The 25,905-nt window shown below is 43.8% G+C and overlaps 1 protein-coding gene across 2 annotated transcripts in view; it reads left to right on the forward strand.

Moving 5' to 3' along the window:
- Positions 1–7,930: 7,930 nt before the first annotated feature.
- fgf13a (fibroblast growth factor 13a) overlaps positions 7,931–25,905 on the forward strand; it is a 96,963-nt gene continuing 78,988 nt past the window's right edge. Inside the window, exons 1-2 of one of the 2 annotated variants that reach the window (XM_052073060.1) lie at positions 7,931–8,582; positions 8,833–8,992. In XM_052073060.1, coding sequence (XP_051929020.1) covers positions 8,944–8,992 — 49 coding nt within the window. In that variant the 5' untranslated portion in view covers positions 7,931–8,582; positions 8,833–8,943. The remainder of the gene's footprint in view (positions 8,583–8,832; positions 8,993–25,905) is intronic. The other variant, XM_052072895.1, reaches the window with a different exon arrangement.

The raw sequence follows: 25,905 nt of genomic DNA on the forward strand, positions 1-25,905 counted from the left end.
GCGACTGTTTTCATGACGTCATACACCAAAAGAGCCAGCATTTTTTATTTAATGTCAGTTTGTTTGGCAAGTTTGGACATTTTTTTTCTTTCAAGCACACTTAGAGCCTGCAAACGTACCTCTCAATGTGTGACTTTTTTGTGTGTGTGTAACTGTAGAACAGGAGTTGTAAAATCCTGTCCCACCAAGGGAAAATCCAAACGCTTCTCAGGTGCTGGCGTCTGTCGATCGGAGTCCTTTATAATTCATCGAACCGTAGACTGGTTGCCAACCGACTTCAACGACAGAAAAACAACCATTCGCAATCGGCAATTTGTAGTCTTAAATCAACCTTGCTAACGTGTATGACCGTCTTCCTCAACTGGCGGACTGCGATCCACGACCGAACCGCCGACCTCCTCTGTCCGGGCCCTCGGCAAATTGTATAAAACAATAAATTGTAAAGTGATTTTTATGTTATACATTTGATATTTTTGGACTATAATCTGCGCATTACCGCTATCGCTTGTAAAAATTATCCGTTTTATTATTTGCGTGCACGAACAGATTTATTGCAGAGGACGCAGCAGCGCGACTGTGTGTGTATGTTTGACGAACTAGCTCATGCTCATGGCTGAGCAGGGCATGTCGGCGATAACGATGCGCTAATTGGCTCCACTAAACTTAAGGTGTGCCCATACATAAGCGTCACGCATTCAAAATGGATGATTGTGTCAGGAAACAGACGCATGCGCGACGCCACAGTGTGCTCACAGCTTCAGAACAGGACAGCCGCACACAGACAATTAGACAAGACGAATCGCGGGAGGTTTCGATTGTGTGCAGTTTTGCTCCCGTCTACCCGGGATCTTTGCAGCTGTTTAACAGCAGAATACGCAACATGGTAAATGAACATCCCAATGGTGTCCTCAAATAATATTTGCATGCCTCAGACATTGCATTCACCTGTAGTGGAAGAACAGCACTGCACATTCCTGTGCTCCCTTGTGACAGTATTCAAAATGATTAACTCCTCTTCTGATATATTTTTCAGTGATTTCAGAGGGGATCGGAAAAGGGAAAGTGTACAAATGAAAATAATATTTTTGTTTTCATGTTTAGTATTTATTTTGGTAAAATGAGTATTTTGTTTTGCTTTTGTTAAATTAAAGGGAAAAAAGACAACTGCTGTTTAACAAAGTTAAAGTAAAAATGTCTTATTTCCCTAAAAGGGCTATTTCTATTATTAAGCAGGCACAACTTAACAAAATAAAAGAGTTCCTCTGCCTCAACACAATACCTCTCATTATTTGCTGTGTACTGGCTAAGTGAATAATTGTTATTTTCATGCACCCCATTATTGGTTGGTTGTGAGGAGTGTTGATTTGTATAAGCTTGGCTTGACCATACTAAATGGGCATATAGCCCTGCTGCCCTTGACCGTCGTGCATGGGACCGGACCTTGGTCTTATTTAAAAAAAAAAAAAAGTGGACCGACAGCATTTCTAGTTGAGGACCACTGGTGTATGATTTCGGAATGTGGGCATCGTAAACACAATCATCACAACACCGACAGTAAAGAAAAAAGATCATTCTAACCTCAACAACAATTGTAAAAAAAACAACCATGAGAACCATAACAATAGCCACAATTATTATTTTTTTCCCCATAAAAGCCAGGGTGAAAGTAGAAACTTCACACTGCAAATCCAGATCTGGGTTTCAAACTCAGAACCTTGGAACAGTGAAGCAGATATTTTGTCCCAAAATTCCACTGTACTCCGCAATGAGTAACTCGCCACTTCAATTGCACAGATTGGTAGAGGGGAGTCCAACAATCGATTGGTGAACTCCTCCTTGACGTCTCTGTCTTCACTCACTCCGTCTGAGGCAGCTCAGCCCAGCCAGGAAAGCCGTGTCGGGTCCAATAAAATCCATCTGCAAAACACGGTCGCACACTGATGACAAATAATGAACCAAAACGCTACTCATGCTGGCTCAGTGCTATTGATGTCTCTATCCGCTTTCTCCAGAGCTGGGATGGAAGCGGCGGCCTGGCCGGGCCCGACCGGGCCACAGCCTATTTCCAGTGGAAGCAGGCAAGAGTTGTAGATCTTATTTTGTCCCACTGCACACTTTGTGGAACTTTGCCAAGAGCCACCCCAACATGGGTGAGTACTCACGCTGTTGACGTGAATCAGCCATAGGATCTAACAGAAGCGAAACATACACACATTGGCAAACACACAATCCAACCAGCACTCCTCACTTCCTCCCACACACTCTCCAGCCTACACACTATTATACACACACGCTTATACACGTACAATTCATGCAGATCAGCTGTCAGGCTGATGAAATTTACACGCGAACCCGGTGACCCGAGCGTAATGAAAACACGATCTAGGGACGTGTGAAGTCAATTACGGCGGCCGGTGTGGCAGAAATACGAGGCTCCGTCGTCGCTTTCGACCCCGACCTCAGTTGGATTTGAAATAACTCTACACCCCCCCCGCCCCCCACCTCCACCCCACCCCCGGATGACCTTTTGCGCACGGAGGTCACGCTGCGGAAGGCGCATGTGAGGACGGAGCAGGTGCAACCATGTGAAATGAGCAGTGGCGCTCGATGACATTCGTCACTCGAATGTGCAGGCCTGTCAACCCAGCACCCCTCTCGGAACGGCCGCTAGCATCTTAGACTTAGCTAACTTTCATCATATTGCCTCACCAATCTCAGTTTGGATTTGCACTGCCTGGCTCAAGTGTCAAAAATCTTCTTTTTTTTTAAATGGCACAGTTGCACAGGCAGATGTCTTAATAGAAACAAAAAATAGATTAATAATTGAAGTTCTTCAACACACCTCAGCATACTACCTTGGCACCAATGTGCTGCAAAAAAATGCTGAAACATTATGTTTGTCTAATGAAGCTCCTCAACTCACTTCAATGTCATTGCTTGGCACCAAGATGGTGGCCAAGCACTACTTTCATCCAAATTAAGCTCTGCAACTCACTTCAAAATCGTTCATTACAAGATGGTGGAAAAGCACGACTTTTGACTAAAGTTCCTCAAGTCACTTCAGAATTATTCCTTGGGGGAATATAATATAATATAATATAATATAATATAATATAATATAATATAATATAATATAATAAAGGGCGGCCCGGTAGTCCAGTGGTTAGCACGTCGGCTTCACAGTGCAGAGGTACCGGGTTCGATTCCAGCTCCGGTCTCCCTGTGTGGAGTTTGCATGTTCTCCCCGGGCCTGCGTGGGTTTTCTCCGGGTATTCCGGTTTTCTCCCACATTCCAAAAATATGCATGGCAGGCTGATTGAACACTCTAAATTGTCCCTAGGTGTGAGTGTGAGCGTGGATGGTTGTTCGTCTATGTGTGCCCTGCGATTGGCTGGCAACCGATTCAGGGTGTCCCCCGCCTACTGCCCGGAGACGGCTGGGATGGGCTCCAGCACCCCCCGCGACCCTAGTGAGGATCAAGCGGTATGGAAGATGAATGAATTAATGAATAATATAATATAATATAATATAATATAATATAATATAATATAATATAATATAATATAATATAATATAATATAATATAATATCATAATAGAAAAGCACATTTGTCTCAAATGTAACTCGTCAACTCACTTCAAGATTGTTTCTTGGACGATGCAAGATTGTGGCAAAGCACTACTCTTGTCTAAACAGAGCTCCTTAACTCATTTCAGGAAAGTTGTTTGGCATCAAGATGCTGGCAAAAGCTGTAAATTAATTACATTTTCAACAAATCATGTAGGGTACTCCAAAAACGCCAACCTGCGCATATGCTGTTGAACGAAATCCATATCCATCGGATATCTACCAATACAACACCACTAAGTCAAAAAGCATGAATCAGATATACCTGATCAATCTTACTTTGGAAAAAATAAAACGCCAGGTGGAAATTTCAACTGCGGTGAAAGCATAGACAATGGCATTGCGTAAATACGCCACATTAGAAACATTTAGAATTTGTATTTATTCCCAGTATTTTTGTTTACTTCAGTGCTGTCACTGTGAGGTAATGAAGCTTCACCTCACAGAATGTAAACTCTTCTTCGCTCTCAGAATGTAAACGCAGTCCTATCGGATATGTGTCACATGAAACCGGGCAGTCCCCCAAAAATCACATACAGGCATTAAAATGAGACTTGGACCTACGGGGTAGTCAATTCAGCCTTCTTGCTCCACTTTTGAGCACTGGACTGAACTCTCAGCTTTTGTCCGTAACGCTCATCTTATCAGACGTGGCCATCTTGAACTGGAGCACAACCTGTAATCAGAGGAAGATAAATAACCACACTGCATGCCTTTGGGATATTCATCACGCGGCAAGCATCCACCTGCTCTATGCATGATGTCAGGACAGATTTCTGTCACAAACATCACTGGCTGCCAAGAGAGAAGGTCTGCATGCAGATGCAATGGAAAACGGTTTCGAAGAAAAACAAAAACAAAAAAAGGGCTAAGCCACATCTTGAAATTTCTGAGGATTTGTGCACACTTACCACATTTGAACCCCTAACATTTGACATCAGTGCACAGATGTCATAAATGTCATGTTTAACCTTTTTTATGACTTTTCGCCAAGTGACCAAAACAAAATGAAAACAAACTCTTTATGGGCCAGGTTTGAATGTGGCTCAGATAAATAACCCCGCCCCCCACCCAAAATGCCACCACGAATGTCACCTATAACCTGTACAATTCAATTTCTGAGCTATTTTAGAAAAACCCATCTAGCTGCTCATGTGGTCCCACGGGCACCACGTTGCAGACCTCTGGCATAGATTATCCATCCATCCATTCATTTTCTGATCCGCTCATCCTCACAAGGGTTGCGGGCGTGCTGGAGCCTATCCCAGCTGTCTTTGGGCGGTGTGACACCCTGAACCGGGTGCCAGCCAATCGCAGGGCACACAGAGACGAACAACAATATACAGTCACACTCACACCTAGGGACAATCGTACTTATTTGTGCTCTGTGACAAGAAAAAAAAAAAACAAAGCAAAACAGACTTTGATGGAGGGTTGGCGAAAAATGTCCCAGCTCAGGCCCCTCTTGGGTGGGCAACTACAGAGCAGGCCTGGGGACTTTGTTATGGAGCCGATACACGAAGAAGGAAAAAAAGAAAAAAAAAGGGAAGGAAAGCCAACCTGCTTTTAACAAGTTCTGTGTTATTTTTACCTCAACACTTTCATGCACAAATAATGATAACCTGATAACCTGATAAGCTGTGCACTATAGTAACCGTTGTCCCTGAACGGGTTAACCGCTTGTATACCGACGCTGTTAAATCACTTTGCTCTGCTCAGGAAACAAACTGCCATTCCCCCGAAGGAACGGATAATGCTTCAGTGTCGGCTTGTGATGTCACACATCAAGAGTGCGTGTTGATGAGCGCCAAAGCCAGGCTGCGGGGCGATGCTTTAAACAGGCCCGGGCTCGGCAAAGTGGCGACGCCTGGCAAAGGGCAAAGGGGGCCACGGGCCAGGGACACAGTGGGAACACAACCCAGTGACATTTCCACATGGAACTCATCCCCGCCCCCTCTCCGCACTCTCTGCCAGCACCAGGCACCTTGCCTCCAGAAGATTCCTGCACTCACCAGACTCTCAAATGAGAATCCCCGCTATATCGGAAATCTTCAGCTATTTGTTATTTCATGGGTCTTTGCACTGCCCAGGCAAGTTTTGCACCTTCAGTGTAGAATTTTGTGCCACAATTGAGCACTACTTGAGGGCATGCAGCAAGAGTAGAGTACGCTTGCCGCTGGCAAATAGTTTTCGTATTGAGTATGAATCGAATATTCTTTGTCTGTTTTCTGAGCAGATCAGGTTTTGGAGATATTTTTTGTTTCAGTTTGACCTATAAGAGCTTGCACAAGATGGATTTTATCATGCGTTGTGTTTTATCGCGATTATGTTTCAGAAAAAAAATAATTTATAAATATGACTAAACATATTTCTATATTATTTTTCTTAGATTTTTACGTTAGAAAAACTGTTAGAAAAAAAATGAGGGCAGATGATGAATTGGAACATCTGTGTATCTTTGACTTCTGACTGTACAGTATTTGGCTTTAAAAGGCAGGGACTGGCCCGGTGAGTGACGTGGGTGTCAGCCAATTAGAGGGTGGAGTTTGCTGGCTTTTAACTAACTATCCCCTTTTTCTTCAACTTTTTTTTGTCAATACATTTTTTGAGTTATTTGAATGATCAATTCTGCACTAAATTAGACCGAAAACACACAGAAAAGTCAGAGAAGGTCCCCTACTAATCCAACAAACAGAGCGGAGAGAATATGGTCCTGTGATGGTAGACAGTTTCAAATGATTTTTGTCACACCTACCGATGCAAATCAAACATTATCTTAACAAAAACCTCACTTATGCAGATTCCAGCCATAATTGTTTCTCACACTTTTTAAAACATTTTATAATTGTGGTAGCAGCGTGACTAATTGAAAGTGAGCAAGTGTGTGCCTCAAACATCTCGGCGAGATTAGAGCGCGGAGAAAAGTTTGAAAGGCGTCCAGTTTCTTCTAAAAATAGCCAGCATAAAGATCGTGTGACCCTCAAGGCTGCAGGTCTTTTTCCTTGGCGGCCGCTGACTGCGGAAAACCCTCGAGGCCAACAAGGAAGCGAATAAACCCTGCGATGGCCTGAGAAGAGACTGTTAAAAAAACCCTACACCTAATAACATCACTTAACTTTTATGAGGTGCGCAAATAGTCCGGATTTTTCCATCGCCTTGCTACATGTTGTGAACGTGAGAGAAAGGATGCTACACCTCTTGTTGGGTTAAGGTAAGCACGGACTGGTGATGGTGTGTGCTTCATTTTGTGTGTGTGTGTGTGTGTGTGTGTGTGTGTGTGTGTGTGTGTGTGTATGTGTGTGTGAGAGAGAGTCCTCAACGGGTTACATGTTTGTCACACCTGACACGGATATTATTTCAAGTTATTTAAGATGATCACCAATGGGATATGCAGCTCTGGAAAATGTCCAACTTTGTGTACATATGACAACAAAAAGTGCAAAAGGTATATATATTTTTAAATTAAATGACATTACAGCAGAATTCCATGTTTGTTAAATGCAAGCATAACATGTTTTATTTTGTCTGTGGTTCAGTATGTTTGCTGTAAATTACACACTTCTGACTTGGGTTTGATGATCATCGGTATCCGGTGTCGGTATCGGGCCGATATTGTAGCTATTTCAATGTATCGGATATTTTGGACAGCGGTCCGTTACCACAGCGCTCATGCTGCTGTTTTTACTCTCCGAAAAGAACAATTTCTAAGTGAACTCCATCAATGTCCACCCTCTCGTATGCAATTAAAATGCAATGGTATATGCTTTTGCAAGAATAATGCTCATAGTATTGATAAAAAGTGAAGAAATTTCTTTGTACAAGGTATTTTAATACACTCACAGATATTAATTATAACAATAATACAAGGGATGAAAAATATATTTTTTAAAAATATACAGTTATACCTCAGTTTTCGACCATAATCCGTTCCAGAAGGCTGTTCAAAAACTGATTTGTTTGAAAACCGAAACCACACCCTTTTAAAAAAAAACTTTATTGAACTCATCTGCTCACAATGGAAGCATCACTTCTTTATGTAAGGAAGGCGAGAGGAGTCAAGTGGCGCATTTAAGTGTGCTCAGTTTGGTCGAGAACCATTAAAAAATACAAATTTTTTGGTCAAAAAATGATTTGATCCAGAACATAGACGTTCGAAAACCGAGGTTTGATTGTATGTCAAATCTTGTTGGTCAACATGTCATTTGACTCTTATGTTGCCACGGGAAACCAAAATATTAGGAACACTTCTCAAGTATGCACCACTGCCACCTATAAAACACGAAGAATGACGTCACTTCGACTAATAGAGAGCAACATTCATAAAACGATGAAGGCTGAATTTTTGATACGTTGGACTTGACCGAGCTTATTGGCAGGGGTACTTAATCGTGTGTGTGTGTGTCTCTCTCTCTCCATCCATTCAATCGCATCTCTGCCGTCACGTGATCACCGCCAGAGCGAAAATGCGCAAAGAGCGCCACGACCAGACGCGGCATCTCGACAGCGGCTCTCCAAAAACAACTCGCTCGCCACACGCGCGACAGCAAAACGGGGAGGGGAGAGAGAAAAAAATACGTATTCGATTTTTTTTCCAGATAGAGGGAGACCGATGGCAGGCTGCAGCCAATCGTCGTGTGCGTGACGTGGAAGCGCACCGGTGTTGCGTATCCTGTTGATTGTGACCGAAGAGACAAAAAGCCTCAGACAGACAGTCGAAGCTCCACTGACAAGAGGCCACATTAGATGGCCCCCACGCCAGGCTTTTGTTTGTACACAGAACCCCTCTTTTCCTCTTTTTGGGCCCCCCGTTTTTTATTTTTTTATTTTTAAGCGTCATTCACCGCGCGTCGTGCTTTTCCTCTCGCTGGTGTCGATGCAAGTCAGCGGCGTTGATGGTGGGAGCGTGTGCTTTCATCCACGTGCATTGATGTAGCGCGCAGCGAGGACGAGATAAGGTAGGAGAGCGGAAACACACGCGTACACGTTATTTGTACCATTTGCGCGTGTGGCATATGGTCCACGCATGCAGCAACCTCGCGCTGTTTTGTTTTCACCGGAAGAAGCCCTCTACGCGCACACCCCTTCGGGCAACGGGGACCTTTGTCTCGCTGCACGCCTCGAAATTGCGCGTGGAAAAACGAAAGGGGTTGAAAAATGTAATTCGTGTGACTCGTTTGCCCCCCCCCCCACCCCCCCTCTCCATAGAGCCCTTATCTCAGCACGTGGAAGCCCGTGGAAAGATTTGATTGATGACAAAGTAGACCGTCCATCAGGATTCTTGTCTAAATCGGGGATTACGCATCCAAACTGGGATCTATGAGCGGCAAAGTGGCGAAGCCTAAAGAAGACAAGGATGCTTCCAAGGGTAAGTGGCCAGATCGTTTTCATTTTGCCCTTGCACTGAATGCTTAACCCCCACCCCCACTTTAAAAACAATAAGGATAGAAATGAAGGTTGTCCCTCATCCCCTCCACCCCCCTTGCATGGTGCAACCGGGTCACTGTGAGCAATGATGGTGAGCTGTTGTCAGCATGTGGACGCCGCAGGCCCACATTGTGCACGATGAGCTTTTTGTTTTGATGATTGCAATGCCGCAGCCAATCATAGCACGCATATGGATTGTAGAAGGAAAAAAAAAGGACACAAGCAGAAAGGGGGAGACCTGTCCATTGTTTCCTCCTGGCATCCTGTTGAATTGTCTGAATCTCTTATGGGGGGGGGGTGTCATGTTTTTTAACCCGTTTTATTTATTTGACATCCAATTCACTAAGCTTGGGTGGCCGTTTATTGCCATGGCGACAAAGAGGAGTTGGGGTTACCAGAGAAACCGGCACATGCACACTTTCCAGACACACACACACACACACACACACACACGAGCAAACATGGAGCCACTGTGAACAAAATGAAGTACGTCACCGTTGTTTCTTCCTACTAATTCAATTGCACGCTCAAAACCGGCAAGTTTGAAGTGATCATTGCCGATTAATATGCTTAACTGCTTTGCTTTGGAATAACTGCCACACGTCATCTCAGTTTAAATCAGGGCTGGAGATATTTTTTTTATTTTGTGATTCATAGGCCATTACAGATCTGCGAAGAAATTTCATAATGTGTCTTATTTTATTCATCCGTCCATTTTCGGAGAACTGGAGCCTTTTCAACGACGTGGTTGCAAAAACGGCCTGAACTGATCAGCACCCATACATGTCATATTTATACCAAGGGAAAAATGTATCTCTTCGCTGAATCTAATGGCCTTCCTAAATGACATGACTTTTTGGTCATTCCCGACTGTCAGACTACCGAAGCAATATCGTTCTGTGTCACGCCACAAGTCCGTCGCCGTCAAGGTTCAGTCCATCGGCGCAGGATGCTCAGGGAGGCGTGAGAAGCAGCTGTTGTCGGCATTATGTGCATGTGTGTTGTTTCTATATACAGAAAAGAAAAAAATGAGAGTATGGACGATGGTGGCGAATGGGTGGTATGGAATGTCTCTTCTCCAAAAAGAATTTGAGGTAATTGTTGAACATGCTTTGCTAATCGACTACTAGCTTTGCAGTTAGCCAACGTAGCATGAGTTGAATTGCTACGTATACTTTCCAATATTTCCCCTTTTCTTCAAATCCCTTTTAAAATACTGTACACCGTATTGTGATTGCATGCACCATGTCCAGTCTCTCGTCATATTTAGGGGAGGGCGTTCTCTTCCGATTGGTCAATGCCCAAGAACCGATCGAAGCACGACATAGGACATATCACAAATTCTGAGATGTCAGACTTTCGTCGTCCTGGTCCTGAAAGTGTCCCGGACGCCCCTTGAACAATTTGTATGTTACACTACATGGGTTACGACGTGTCAAGAAAACTCAAATTCAGCAACAGGACCTTACGTTTGTCGGCTCAAAATCGGGCACCTCCTTTACTGCGTAGACCAGGGGTGGCCAACCAATCAGAGACGAAGAGCCAATTTTTTTTACTGTGTTACTGCAAAGAGCCACATCATACAACTACCTTGCACACACACACACTTTTCTGGCCAAAGATCGACTTTCGAAGTGACCAACTTCCCACGAACGACCCGATTACGCGCGCGCAAGCACACACACACACACACACACACGCACGCACGCACGCACGCAGTTGACTTAGAACCAGCTCGCTGGCACCCAGGCCTTAAAATCAGAGGTAATTCGCTGACTAGCTTAGCGCCGTTGTTTACGCATGAGAGATGATGCAGTCATCTGATTGGTTGCCCTCTGTCAATCAAGTAACGGGATTGATGATAGGCTGACGGAGTACGTTCTGTGAAGTTAGCGCCTTCGTTTGAATGGCATCGCCACTGCCGAGGCGTTTTCGACACTTGTCGTGTGAAAGCCCGGGAGCCGCATTGAACCAGCCAAAGAGCCGCATGCGGCTCGCCAGCCACGGGTTGGCCATCCCTGGTATAGACGATCAAAAAGCAATGCATAGCAATCTTATTGCGTGGCCAAGCTAGCAACTACCGTCGTGGCATCATCTGGCTGAATCCCTGGGAAAATGTCCTTGAGCAACACACTAAATATTTAGTTGCTCCCGATGAACTGTTTGGCATGAGTTGCCACCGATTTGTGTGCGTGAACAGTGTGAAGCACTTAGGACGAAAGCGTGACGTGCATACTTGTGCCACTCTTGTTAAAAAAAAAAAAAGCTTAGTTTGTGACACTTGAAATGAGACTTAAGTGCGCGTCTGTTTTGTGCTGACAAAGGGTGAGCGAAATGCGCTGGCAAAATTGATTCCGAGATTAACCTCAAGAGCATCTTTCTCTCTCTTCCACTCCCCCTCCAAATCAATGGCCGCCGTGAATGGCTGACTCACTCAAGTTCCGTGGCACGGGCCGCTCCAAAATACATCTTTCGCCCTTCTGGAAGAGCAAGGAAAAGCGCAGTAGGATTCATGTGATGTTAAAAGTGTGGATGAGCTATATGTGCTAAAAAAAAAAGAGCAACATGACATCAGCTATATAAAAATGAGCTGCTGTAAAGCCACGGGACGTCAACAACGGCATTGATTTGGACTGTTTTTATTGACGTCAACAGAATGTAGTGGCATTATTTGCATTTAGTGTCTTGCATTTCGTTTCGTGAAAGACTGACTGGATGATTTGACAAACAATGACTTCTCAGACAGACCTCACAACCAACATTACAGGCGTGCGAATGTGCCTACATCAGGCTTGTAAGAGTTTGGGATTTCTTCGTTTTATTTCATTTTGACTTAAAAAAAAATTAATTGATATTATATTTTTTTCAGAAAATCATTTGTTTTAGGTTGGTTTGCATTAGTTTTAGTCTTAGTTTGATTTTGTTGAGTGCCAAACCAAAAAAAAAAAGTATTGCATAATAAACGAGAATACTCAAACAACTGACCTCGGTTCACCTTTAGCTATGGATGTACAGCAATACCGAAATGAACACATTAAAAATCAACCCAGAAAGCTCATGTATGATGTCCATTTTTGTTCTTGCCATTTCACATTTTTGCTTCGATTATAGTTTTATCAATGTAAGATGTATTTTCAGTCACAGTAGCTGTTTTTTGGAAAAGCATTTTCCATTTTTTTGTCATTCTCAAATGCTTCTTCAGTTTTAGCTTCACCGTTGGTTTTCGTTGAGTATAAGCTTGGCATAAATTGTGAGATTACGTCACTGTAAACGCCCAACTGGAAAATTCTGGCTCCGCCTTTGTTTATGTCACGCCCATTTTGTTCAAGCGTGTAATCTCGAGGTAACGTCGGGGCCTTTTGGTGAGCGTAATGTGATTTCCTACTTACGGGTCATCCAGTCGAGACCACACTGCCTCTCTTCTTTTTCTTCTCCCTCACTGGTGCGTGTAAGGCCGACACATGCAGTGCAGCGAACGTGTAGAAGGATCGCCGCCGAAATCAACACCAGTGATTCACGCCGCGTTAGCTTCCTTGCTGTCCTTGTGAAGCTAACGCCGGGTGACAAAGTGATGTGCGGATGCATGACGCACGCGCTCCCTCGGCCATGCGGTGCTTTCGGCGCCGAACCGGAAAACTCTACTCTTGTTTGCACGGCGAGTAGACTCGTCCGAACGGCTACGGGCTTCTTAACTGGATGGACTGATGACACGGTTTCAGATTTGATATTTTGGCATCACTTCCTGGTTCAAATGTCAGCCTTTTGTGACTTGTAGAACTCTTTGACATGTCTCACTCGATTGAGTTTAAGAAGGGAGAGTAAAAATAACTGAAATAGTCGGGTTTGCACAAGTGTGCACATCCTCTTACCACCGGAACATAGATGTGTTCAGAAATTGACCGTTCATATTCAAACAAGGTTGCTTGCACACCTACCACAATTTAAAGTGGTGTTCATTAACCTTATTCCAGATGTATTTGGCACTGGTCATAATTCCAGACTGACTGCCAAGACAGACATCATTTAAAGTACCTTGAATAAGCCTGATATAAATTTCTGCTGTTCTTGTAGACTTTTTCCTGACTTTTTTGTTGACTTTCTAGCAAAGCCTTGAGATATTGTGCCAACACTGACTGGTATTTGGCACTGTTCATAATTCCACCTTGACTTACACCGACTGCGAAGAGTGACACCGTTTAAATCATCTTTCATTAACCCCATATCCGTTTTGGCTGTTTTTGTCGTCTTTTCCTGGCAATTTTTTTCTTAAGATTGTTGTGGTATTCGAAACGGTTTATAATTCCGTCCAGCCAGACTAGGGGCCCCGGTTCAAACTGAATAAAAACAAATCCAAAGCATCATTTTGCCATGATCATGTTTTGGTGGAGGTATGGTGTTAGTTTGGTGATGAGAATTGTGTGTGTGATTGTATCCAAAAACTTAAACCCAGGGCCTAAGTTTTCAAATCATCTTCTCATCTCATATTTATTTATTTTTGTATTTATATTTTGTAAATCACCAAAATGCCTTTCATATACACTAGACCTACAACAATCTATACAAGTTACTGCAGTATTGCCGAATGGGTTTTATACGTCTGATCATAACACACGCATGCATATGATCATTCTCAAGAGTCAAGGCAATGGAGAGTCGTCGCGCAGGCTTTGATGTGCTACTTCACAGAATTGATTGAGTCATTTATCGTACTGAAATCGGCACTCAAATGCGACATGTATTTGGCAACGCATTGGTTCCCTGTGAAAATTTTCTTCGGGTTCTGACGCAGATCGGGTCGCGGCGCCCGGAGCAAAGTGACTCGCCTTGCATTGGAGATGTGACACCCTTGCGTGCTGATCCATGTTTGGTAGCGTTAAGGGCTCGTCCTCGCTTCCTGTGTCAGCTCAGATTTGGGAGTGACACTGTTGACATGTGATTGGTAGTTTGGATTTTTGGTCTTGGAGGCGACTGATAGAAAACCTTTTGTTCCACCTTCACAGACTGCTCAGGTCCTATCTGACCCATTTGAAATGACTATAAAATTACTCTTAAGATAAGATATCATTTATTTGTCCCACAATGGGGAAATTTACAGCCTCCAGCAGCAAGAATGTATGTAGAAAGAAGAAGAGAAAAAAAAACAACAACAAACATCTTTCAATTAAATACAATATGAACACAAATGGATAAATCGCAGTACTATTTACAATTTTCCTTCACATCATTTAATTATTATTATTATTATGATTGTTATTTTTTATTCATCAGCCTGACAGCAGTCGGAAGGAACGAGCGTCGGTATCTCTCCTTCTTGCAGCGCGGGTGTAACAGTCTCTGGCTGAAGGAGCTACCAAGTGCTGTCAGGGCGGCCTGGAGGGCGTGGGAGGGACTGGCCATCATAGCTTTTAGCTTAGTTAGCATCCTTCTGTTGCCCACCTCCTCCAGAGTGTCAAGGGAGCAACCCAGGACAGAACTGGCCTTCCTGACCAGTCGCTCCAGTCTCTTTCTGTCCCGGGCTGAGATGCTGCCTGACCAGCAGACAATGCCATAATAGATGGCCGAGGCCACCACCGAGTTATAGAACGTCTTAAGGAGTGACCCCTGAACCCCAAAAGACCTCAGTTTCCTGAGTAGGAAGAGTCGGCTCTGTCCTTTCCTAATCAGGGTGTCCGTGTTTGTGGACCAGTCCAGTTTGTCGTTGAGAAGAACACTAAGGTACTTGTAGGAGGTCACCCTCTCTATGTCCATACCCTGGATTTTCCTGGATGTTGAATGCAAGTAATGTCATTCTTACTTTTAAAATATATTTTTTAAAGATGGTATGAAGTTGGTGTGCACGGAGGTTGTTCTGATTTAACATTTGAAAACAGATTTTAGATTTGCCGCTGTGTGTTAATTCAAGGAACGTGTTTGTAATGGTGCAACTCTGTGAAACTGTACAGCTCTTACCAAGAATGTGCGTGTTCTTCATAGAGCAGTGGGAGCAGTATTCATGGGGGAGCTTGAAAGACTTCCAAGAACTGTCTGCGCACCCACCGCATTTGCACAGGTTTCCGCTGAAACGGCACTGGTTGATCTTTGAATGGGTCATGAGGGAATCTCGACCATGCGACTGATCATCTGCGCTGGACGGTGCCTCGACACATGCGCAATATCAGTACAAAAATCTTTTTTTCTCTGAAACATTGAGAAATGATTAAGCTTTTTTTTTTTTTTTTTTTTTTTTTTTGGACAGGCTTTTGGCACATCTTGAAAAGATACTGTCAGTAGTTCATAGCTTATGTATTGTACAAAAATAAACTCTATCGAGGGGTTGATAAAATAAAAAGTCGCACCCTATTATTGTGACATCACATCCACATTAAAAAATATATATAAATTTTAAGTATCGTACCTCCAAACACCAAATTAAGAGTAATGAAGCCTTTCAGGGACAGCCGTTACTACAGTGGACAGTTTATCATATAATCAGGTTACAGGGTGCATGAAAGGATTAATAACATGTCATTTTTTGACATGTCCCACTCGAGACAAGCAGTTTTCTAACGAGCCCTTAACAAAAGAAAGACCCTTTTGTTTGGTTTGATCATTGATAATCTACAAAAGTGCCACTTAGTCTTTTCTCTACCATGCTTTCGATGCATTTTTCGCAGTCCATTTTTCGCCATATATAACGCCACCTCTATTGTCATGCAAACACCTCCCACCTAAGCCAGTTTTCCGGCCCGTTTTTAATCTCGGCACAGAACAGCACTGTTAGTGTAAAAAAATAAATAAAAATCCTGCGTGCTAGGTAGCAGCGTTTCTTCAATGAAATTGAAGCTGCTCTGAAACAGCTGTGCCTGTCAAGCTCTTGCATTAGTAACATATTTCTTCTCCTGTGGCCGCACTCCTGCCAATGTATCATCATTTTTTCCCCCTGTCAAATATTTAGAAATCACATTTCACGTCCGATTTTCGTGTTAGGGCACAGCAAATTTCTCTTTGCGGAGCAATCAATCATGTTTATTGATGAGATCCAAGTGGAGACAACAGATTACCGGAAATCCATCCATCCAATTTTTATAGCGATTGTCCTCAACTGAGCTGGAGCCTATTTCAGTTGATTTGGGTGAGAGGTGGGAGACAGTTTGACTTGGTCACCAGTCAATCTCAGCGCACAGAGACCCCCCCCCCCCCCCCCCCCCCACCATTCACACCTATGGAGCTTTTCATGCACCCTGTAACCTAATGACCTGATTAGCTGTCCACTGTAGTAATCGCTGTCCCCGAAAGGGTTCAAATCTACCCATCTGAGGAAAATGGGTAATCTCCACAAAAAAAAAGACCTGAAACAAGATCGTTTGGACTGTGAGGCAGAGACGATAATCACATGTTCCACTTTTAAAACCACAAGACAGAGGCGTGTCTTGAACAACACTGACGGATGGAATACACTTCCGCCAGTGATTTGAAATGAGAAGCTGAAGTTTTCTGTAAACAAGCGGTAAGCCCTTACCCAAGGGTGCTTGAACAGGGGTTCAACTCATGGTTAAACATTCCACTTCTGACACCCATCCCACTTCGGAGACTGTTTGTCACAAAAGGCTAAAGCGTAGTAATCTCAGTATAGAATTGCACGAGAATCTGTTGGGTTGAACGACCCGTCTCCAAAAAGTAGCGATTACACCCGGCGCCAAAGATCTGCTGACTGCAATCATTTTTGTGCGAGATGTTTTGAACTCATTCACTGGCTATTTTCAATGGGTAGGTGTGGGTGTGGGTCTGGCCAAGCTTGTCAAATTCAGTATTTCTAAAAATGGCGATGACAAATCCCTGTAGCTGGCAGCACTTTTGTATTAGTGATCAGCACAGCTTTTGTGGTGAAGATAAAGATTAGAAGTCAAACTTGGCTCGTCATATCGACCTTGAGGGAGAGAAATGCCACGTTATTTTAAGTGATCGTAAATATCGATCTGACACCAACCAGCGCTCTTATTCTGTTAACTAGAAAAAGCCTGGGAACACGCATTCTTTTGTCTGGTAGGTTTGGACCTTATCGCAAAACGCAACATTCTGTCTGTTTTGTGATCAATCAAAATAAATAAAACTGTTTGGCGTGAATGAATCAGGAAAAACAGCACAGTATGGTAAAAAGAAGAGAAAAAAAACAAATCGACGGCTCCTGACTTTGAGAACTCCTAAACTGGGGTGCTTGTAACTCAAGATACCACTGCTTTTTGAAATCTGTCAGCCTCGTTATTGCATCAGTGTTTTATTTATTTTATTTTATTTTTTTTGCATAGGGAGTTTTATTTGTTATTGTTACGTCACTTCTGCCCCGAAGTGTTTTGCCCTCAATGCCTCTAAACACTTGAATATTCGAGTGCATTAGTCAGCATGCGCCTCTAATCCACAGAGCTTCTGAGGTGGATGGCTTTTTGGAGCTCGGCGCCCGCTGGAACCAGCTGCTGATAATAATCGGCGTCCACACAAGTCGTGTCAACAATTGCCCTGTGCCGGCCAGGTTTTCAGTGACTCTTTTCGCCGCCTCGTTCCTGCTCCTGTTTTCACTTGCAGAGTTGCTGACGCTTTTAATATGCGCTGAGGTTTGGGCCGCCAGCCTACAAGCATCTGGCTGCGTGCCGACATTTTCGCACAAGACGCAATCACTTGTCAGTGCCTTGTCACAAAACCAGTGCATTTCTCACGGTTTTTCGGGTGAACTTTTGACGTACTTGGCGATCATCACTCTGCTTTGTTTGTTGTTGTTTTGTTTTTTTTAATCAATCTATTGTCAACACCGCAATCTCATCAAAAAATGGCGTTGTTTTAAAATTCCAGCTTGGTAACGGATTAGTACCTCAGGATTACGCTTCAGGTTACTTTCAGAAATGAACAGCCCTGCCGCAGTCGTTAATCCCGTGTAAATATAATCCTCATAATTGTGGTGGTGTTTGTCACACTCTGCCAATAAAAAAAAAAAAAAAAAAAAAAAATAATGGTGATGCGTTTGCTCGAGACAATGTGAAATTTGTTCCGATCGCTGACCCCATTCTTCTAGACCGCTAACACCTTGAAGCCAACTTGGCTCAGCACTTTTAATGGACAAGGATGTATATGCGAGGACATTACTGGTTTAATATCTCTTAAAAAAATGACATCAGCAAAAAATGTTTCGGAGTAGCTGGCATCCACTTTCTCATTGGTTAAAATGACCTTGTCGAAATCCATCCATCAATACATCTCAGTTTTTGGAATGCGGTATCTCATTTTCTGAGATCATTCGCAGAGGTTAAAAAAAATGTCAATTTTCTTCAGTCTTGGAAATGAAATGGAGTGAGTTTATTTTTAAGAGACATCACCCAGTTAAGGACATTTCATCACATTTGCCACAGCTGGGAATATTTAATGCAAAACGCAACACAATCAGCAGATTTTATTTTTATTTTATTTATTTTTTGTTATTGCTGTTCATGTGCCGCAGTGGCGGCAGAGACACGACGAGTCGGAACCGTCGTGCGATGCCACGGCACGGAGAGGTCACTGAAGTGATTGTGAAAGCTCAAGGTTTCCGCTGAAACCGTGACGAGGCCACCTCTGCAGAACGGTCTGCGCTTAAGACACAACTGGAAAAATTGCCCCATGGCTAAGTAAAAGCCTCGCACTTCACGGTATGATACGTTTTACAGCATGTTGATTTCTTCATTTTTAAATCCCACCCAGGATTAATAGTTGCTGTGGACATGAACTAATTAAAGTTGGTGAAAACTAAAAAGGGGATTAAGGCAAAGGAGGAAAGCGAGGCGATAAGGCAGGACCGAGGCTAATAAACAGAGGTTACAGGCGGCAAGTGAGTAAGCCAGAGAGGCACGAGTTGAACTGGCCTCGAGTCCTACACAGTGCAAACGATTGTTTCGGCTTTCAGTCAAAGGCAGAGGGGTGGTTGCCAGCTCCGTAAAATCCGCGGCCGAGGTTCACCCAAGTGGTCACCGCCAGATCTTTTCTGCACACGTATTCGAAAACATTCTTCACCAGAATCGGCTCTGTTTCATACAGGCTAATACTATTGGTGGCGGCCCAGTGGACCAGTGGTTAGCGCGTTGACCTCACAGTGCAGAGGTCCCGTGTTCAATTCCAACTCCGGCCTCTCTGTGTAGAATTTGCATGTTCTCTCCCAGCCCGCTAGGTTTTCTACGGGTACTCCGGTTTCCTCCCACATTCCAAAAACATTCATGGCAGGTTGATTGAACACTCAAAATTGTCCCTAAGTGTGAGCGCAAATGTTTGTTCGTCTCTGTGTGCCCTGCGATTGGCTGGCAACCGGTTCAGGGTGTCCCCCGCCTACTGCCTGAAGACAGCTAGGATGGGCTCCGCCATCCCCCTCCCCCCCATGACCCTTGTGAGGATAAAGTGGATCGGAAAATGGATGGATGGATTTGTGACTAAAATGCAGTGAAATTCTGTGGACACTATCTTGGGATCGTTCTAACTAAAGGAGGGGACATTTTGTCAATTTTCTAATCAGCTTATCCTCACAAGGGTCGCTGGGTGTGCTGGATCCAATCCCAGCTGACTTCGTGCAGTATGCGGGAGATACCCTGAACCGGTTTCCCAGCCAATCACGGGGTACACAGAGAAGAACAACCATCCACGCTCGCTCTCACACCTAAAGACAATTTTATGTTCCACTAACGTGCCAACATTGGAATGTGGGAGGAAACCAGATTACCTGAAGAAAACCCACACAGGCACGAGGAGAACATGCAAACCCCACACAGGAATCCCGGAAACGGAATCAAACCCTGCACCTCTGCACTGTGAGGCCGACAAGCTAACCAGGCGATCACCGGGCCCGCCCACAAGAATTACTTTTAAGCAAAATAATTGTGTGAATGGCAACGTAACCCCAAACCAACCCAGCGGTGTAGCGCTCAAGTCAAAAAGTGGAGTGCCTTTTGTGTGCCTTGAGCGGTGAGACCGCAGAGTTTGTCGGATCAAAAAATGCATCGCCGACCAAGAGGAAGCAATTTCAAAAGCTGTTCATTAATGAAGGCGCTAAGTGACCCCTAAACCTCGAGACGCCGCGCTCCCGGGAGGTGAATACCGTTGACTGCATCGATCGACGAGGCGCTCACTCAAAGGGGCTGCTTCATTAGGACGGACATGTGGACACAGATTGATAAATCTAGGAGGTAGGAAATTACTGCCAATGTGCGGTTGTCTGCTGGACGAGGAGCTGTGGACATTCATTAAATGTAAGAGGACATCCGGCAAGCAATTACTGGACATTTGTCGAAAAGCTCAAGAGACCGCATGAATTTTTTAAATATTTTTTTTACAAAACAGAAACTGACGAAAGGAGCCAAGGAAGAATGGCAGCTAATTTGAAGACAAATGCGTCTGCAAGATGTTTCATGTCCTAGTTAACGTCTAGAAGGGGCCAGAGCTCTTTGTATTGCCTTCTCCTTGAAGTCGAATACGGAAGATGATATATAGCGGAAAGCCATTAGCACCGTTCTGCGGGGAAAGCGAAGCCATTCACCGCTGATGAGGAGAAGGAAAGATGGAAGGCTAATGCTGTTCCGCTGTTATATTCAAGGCAGAGAGGATGAGACGAAATAGCACCAGGTTGGAATCCCAGCATATGGAACCCGGAGGTATTAAAAATGAACCACTCGAATAAAAGGCAGACATATGCCGTCTCGCCGTGCACGTTTAAAATGAACGTATGGTGGCGCCTTCTTTTTGAGGAACATTTCAACGAAAGACAAAGACGCATTGTGCAGATGATCACTAAATATAGCAGCGATCCTCCACCGGTCCCCGAAGCCAATTTGAGTCTGGAGAAGGCTGAACGTCACGGCTGCGCCTGCCCGCTTCTCATCAGGGAGACGTCATTTACATAATGAAATGCTGCCACGGCAACGGCGGCATCACGCAAACGCATGCTCGCAGCCCGAGAGACACCCTCCGTATGGAAAAGACACACTTGATTAGGAAATAAAGGGCGGGAGAGCAGCTGGAAATGAGCCGTTCCCGGGGCACTGATGGAGGTGTGGCTCTCTATCATTCTCTTGACGCTTTGATATGAACTTGCGTTAACCCCAACTTGCCTTCTATCAACGTACGATATACTGTACAGTATATACCCTTGAAAGTGTGATCTAACTTCACTCGACCATACATTAAATTACTTTCAGATACATGCAGTGAACCTCAGATTTTTAGAATCTGCCATCGATGCCACAAATTCGAAGCTGCCCTTATAGATATCTCGGCCGTTTGTGTTACACCTTGTTGAAACGTCATTTAAAATGCGTTTTCAAAATTCTGGAACTGTGACTTGTTGAAATGGCGTAGATATCTCAAAGTGGCCCTTGATTAATAACTCCCCTCAATGAACCTTTTCATGCACGCTGTAAGCTGATAACATGATTAGCTGTCCACTGTAGTTACCGTTGTCCTCGAAAGGGTTAAAGAAAAAAAAATTGTAAGAGGAAAATTATGCATGTGTCCTCTACGACAGAAAGACGCTTTCATACTTGGCGCAATATGGGGGCGAAGGAGGCAAGATGGTTGGGGGAGGGGGGGGGGGGGGGAAGAGAGAGAGAGAAAATCTGTAACAGTACAAGCGACGAGCATAACAAAAGATGAACGGCACTTTTGGCCAAATGAAAAGGTTGCACGCAATGACAAGAAGGCGCTTTAGTTTAGTTAAAGGTTACCCCAGAAAATTAGAATAGGGACGGTCTTGAAAATTTTCTGTCGATTTCAAGTGTGTTTTTGCACAGATCGGAGACTGAGGTTGAACTTTTTAACCTAATTCCAAAAGATTTGGCTTTGGTTTGGCACAAACACAACACTGCTCAGCACCAAATGACATCATATCACACAGTTCCAAATAGTCGATGTTGGCGCCAAATGTTCAGGTTTCTGCAAGAAAAAAAAAATTTAATGAGAGGCACTTTAACACGTTCATGCACCCTGTAAGCTGATAACATGATACTGTAGTAACTTCCTTTCCCAAAAGATTTTTTTGCACAGTTTGTAAATCACATTAACTCATTCAATTTTTATCACTGGGCAACCCCCCTCAATCCCAGGGTTTTACGGAATTTTTACTGATCTTGCAAGGCCCAAAGAATATTTGGTTCTAATCTATATATACATTGCGCGTCGTCCCGCACGCGGTCTGTCCTTCCGTCTGTCCCTTTTCAAAACGTACCTACTTCACCGCGCGGCCACTGCGCGCCGCCACTGCGCCGCTCAGACAGTGGCTCACTACGATCACGCGGGCATCTTAGCGAAAAAATGTTGTCTACAAGCATTGCAATGAAATTGTTAGTTATTTAGTAGAGCTAAACATCTCTTTATTTTCGCGATAAGCAATGAAGATGAACAAAAAGTTGAACCAAGCAACAACACTTTTGTGGGCCGAAGGCCCACCTTACCAGCCTTCCGCAGGAACTAGCTGATGAGACTAGCAAACCAGCTAGTACTGTATAAACATGGAGCCTACCAAAATAAAATTTGGACTCTCTTCTTTCAGCAGAAAAAAAATCTTTTTTTTATCCTTTTCCATTCTTCAGCAATCGGCATTACAAAATGGCTAAGTTTCATGAAAGTGGCGATTCCTGGGCAAAAAAACGAAGGAAAAGAGCTTTTTGTAAAAGCATGCATTTCAAGCACGTGATGCACCACTGCCACCTTCTGGTCCCTTTTTTTTTACATGATTTACAATGCAAACGGCTTATTCGCAATCACAGATTGCATCACACCCTCTTCCTCTCCATGACGCAAAAAAAAAAAGACTTGGACGTACAAGTACGTCTTTGGTAGGTGGGGCCTAATTTTAAGAAGACATACAAGTACGTCACGTGGAATGAAAGCGTTAATATTAGAATTTTTTTTAATGTTTCATTTTGGTTTCATTTTTTTATATTCCCTATGCGTGGCATTTGAACAGGAGTGTGTAGACTTTTTATATCCCCGTGTGGTCAGAGTGCATTCCCCCGCACGCCATCAAAGTTTCGCAGATGTCGCTGTAATTGCCTGAATGCAAAGTGAATGCATCTGCAGTTTGCTGGCATGAATTGGAGACGCCGTCATATTTATTTATGCGACGCGATTTACTTTTCGTGTTCATATTGTGCGCTGTCAATAGAACGGAAACAATGATTCGCTGCCAGTTCCAATTTGTCTTGCTTGAGTATCCCGGTTTCAGAGCGTACCTTGCATAAAGGGCAAGATGAAAACATTGCATGTTAAATAATGACCGGATCATCTGCTTAAATGTCACCAGAGCGTCGACTGATGAGACACTGTTAACAGACATAGGAAGTTAATTCCGTCAATTAAAAACATCGGCCAGGCGTTCCCGAGAGCTGCGTCTCAGTGCGGACGGCACAGTGATCCGTAAATGGACACCTCTTATTACCTTCATATTGATTCATGAGTCTGGACGTTTTTCATTTGTCAACAGTGACAACTGGATGAGTGACGACGCAGGCGGCGTGATATGATAATCTTGAAATGACGGCGGATATTTAAATCGAAATGAGGGATCCCAAGTGCTTCTGATTTGCAAATTGGCATGTTTTGGCTCGTGCCTTGTAACTAACGAGTGTAGAAAGCAAAATGGCAAATTTTCACATGTTAAAACAAAAACCAGGTGTTTTGATAATATATATATATTTTTTAGAATTGTACTCATTATCCTATCGATTAATCCGAAACAAAAGTTTCACTATCTGCGACTTTTAGTGTGTATGGCTTTAAAAGGCGGCGCCTGGCCTGGTGAGTGACGTGGGTGTCAGAGAATGAAGGTGTGGAGTTGGCTTCCTAGAGACTGGCTAATGTGTTGAATGACTCGGTGGGATTTGTAGCCACTGTCAGCTTGAGTGCATTTATGACCTGTTTTATTTTGTTCATCAACCCTTTCAGGGATAGCGGTTGCTACAGTGGGCACGGTCAAAGTGATCTAAAGTACAGTGGTCACAGTACGTTCGAACTAGCAATGTTGGATGCTCTATGAAATTAGTTAACATTGACCTGCGATTGGCTGGCAACTGATTCAGGGTGTCCCCCGCCTACTGCCCGAAGACGGCTGGGAAAGGCTCCAGCACCCCGCCGCGACCCTAGTGAGGATCAAGCGGTTCGGAAAATGGATGGATCGATGGATGACACATGATCCTTTCTACACAGAGTGGTGCATTTGATCATTTGATGGCAGTGACAGTCTGAGTGGTAAAAGAAAATCAAAAATTACACCCCACTCTTTATAAAACTTTGCAGACCTCAATTTCTCTCAAGGGGGAAGAATGTGGGGGGCGGGGCATCCGCCCTGAGGAGAATCAGCCTCTGATCTCATCTCAGCCCTCCATTGTCGGGTCAATTGCAAGTGCAGTTTTAATTCCATGACAACCAGGTGTGGAGCGAAAGGCCCAGAGTTGAGGCAGCGTTTCAATCACACATCACACAACCCAACCAACCTTTTTTTTTTTTTTTTAGGGCTACAATGGCTTAATGGCATTAATTAAATATGCGATTAAATTGAGTTACAAACTTGGCGGAATGAATTAAACTTAAGCAACTACGATACCTGCAGCAGAGTGTAGTCGCAAAATAACTTCATTGTGTCATCCGTCCCACATGTGGCGTAATGCACTTGAAATATAATATTCACATGGCGGCATGAATAATGAAAAGAACTGTGATTCCTCGTGTCCCTTGCCAGAAAAAATCACAGCTTTTGTGCTCGTCGCAGGAGTGACGACGTACAGCATCCACCCCGCGTTTCAAATGCGTTCGACCAACTCAATTTCAGGTGCGTCATTTATTATTTGGTCTGCGTGAAATGGGAGTTGACATGTTTTTTTTAGGGTTGTATGAGCAGAAGGTGTGGAGGCGGTCCTCGCACTTGTGCCGCAATTAGTCATCACAGTCGCTTAATAGATACACTTATGGGCCTCTTTTCTTGTCAGAGTGAAAAATCATCTCTATTTGTGTCTTGACAGGTCACTCGGACCTTTGGAAGTTTAAAAAAAAAAATCTTTCTTTGCTGGAGGTTATATTTTAGAACCAAAAACTCAAAAGGAACATGTGTGAAGCCGTGTCTTGGCAGGTGCACAAACAATATTTTTCTCATGCTTCTTCAATGCAGTCTTTTCTCAAGGGCTTAGAGCTCATCCGATGATCTGCAAAATACAATTATGGCAAATGTTTGATGAGACAACAACAAATGTAACTTCTTGCATTACATTTGAGTAATGAATAATGCAAGTTCGCTTTGCAATTTTGATGAAAATATCCATCCATCCATTTTCAACAACGCTTATCCTGAAGAGCTTGGTGGGGAGTTGCTGGAGCCTATCCCAGCTGACTTTGGGTGAAAGGCGGGCAGTCACAGGGCACATTTCTAGAGACAAACAAGCATTCACACCGTCACTGAGTGGGAACTCTTCCAATACTGCCTGCACACAAGTCAGGCGAGTGTACCAGCACACCATCAGCGACCTATGATGAAAATATGTTTGATTTTAATCAAATACTGTCGTCCTCAAAACACAAACTCATCCAGAACGTGGTATTCGTTTCACTCCTTCGAAAGACCTGCCGTTTCTGATATCTTCAGATATTTTTCCCGCAGTCTTGCCACACGACTCGCAACAATGTTGTTTGTAACGCAAAGCGTTTCAGTTCTATGGTTGTCTGTCTGAACTCTGGGGGCCACCATGGGAAAAGGTACATGCCGGAGAGGAGAGACAAAGAAGAAGTCTGGTGGGCTGTACAATAATGGATGCCATTTTACTTCTGTGTATTAACTACAAAATAGAGAGAGATTGTAAGGCGGTACCAGTGGGTTAGAGTTTG

This window comes from Hippocampus zosterae, chromosome 1 (assembly GCF_025434085.1).
Source record: "Hippocampus zosterae strain Florida chromosome 1, ASM2543408v3, whole genome shotgun sequence".
Taxonomy (NCBI): domain Eukaryota; kingdom Metazoa; phylum Chordata; class Actinopteri; order Syngnathiformes; family Syngnathidae; genus Hippocampus; species Hippocampus zosterae.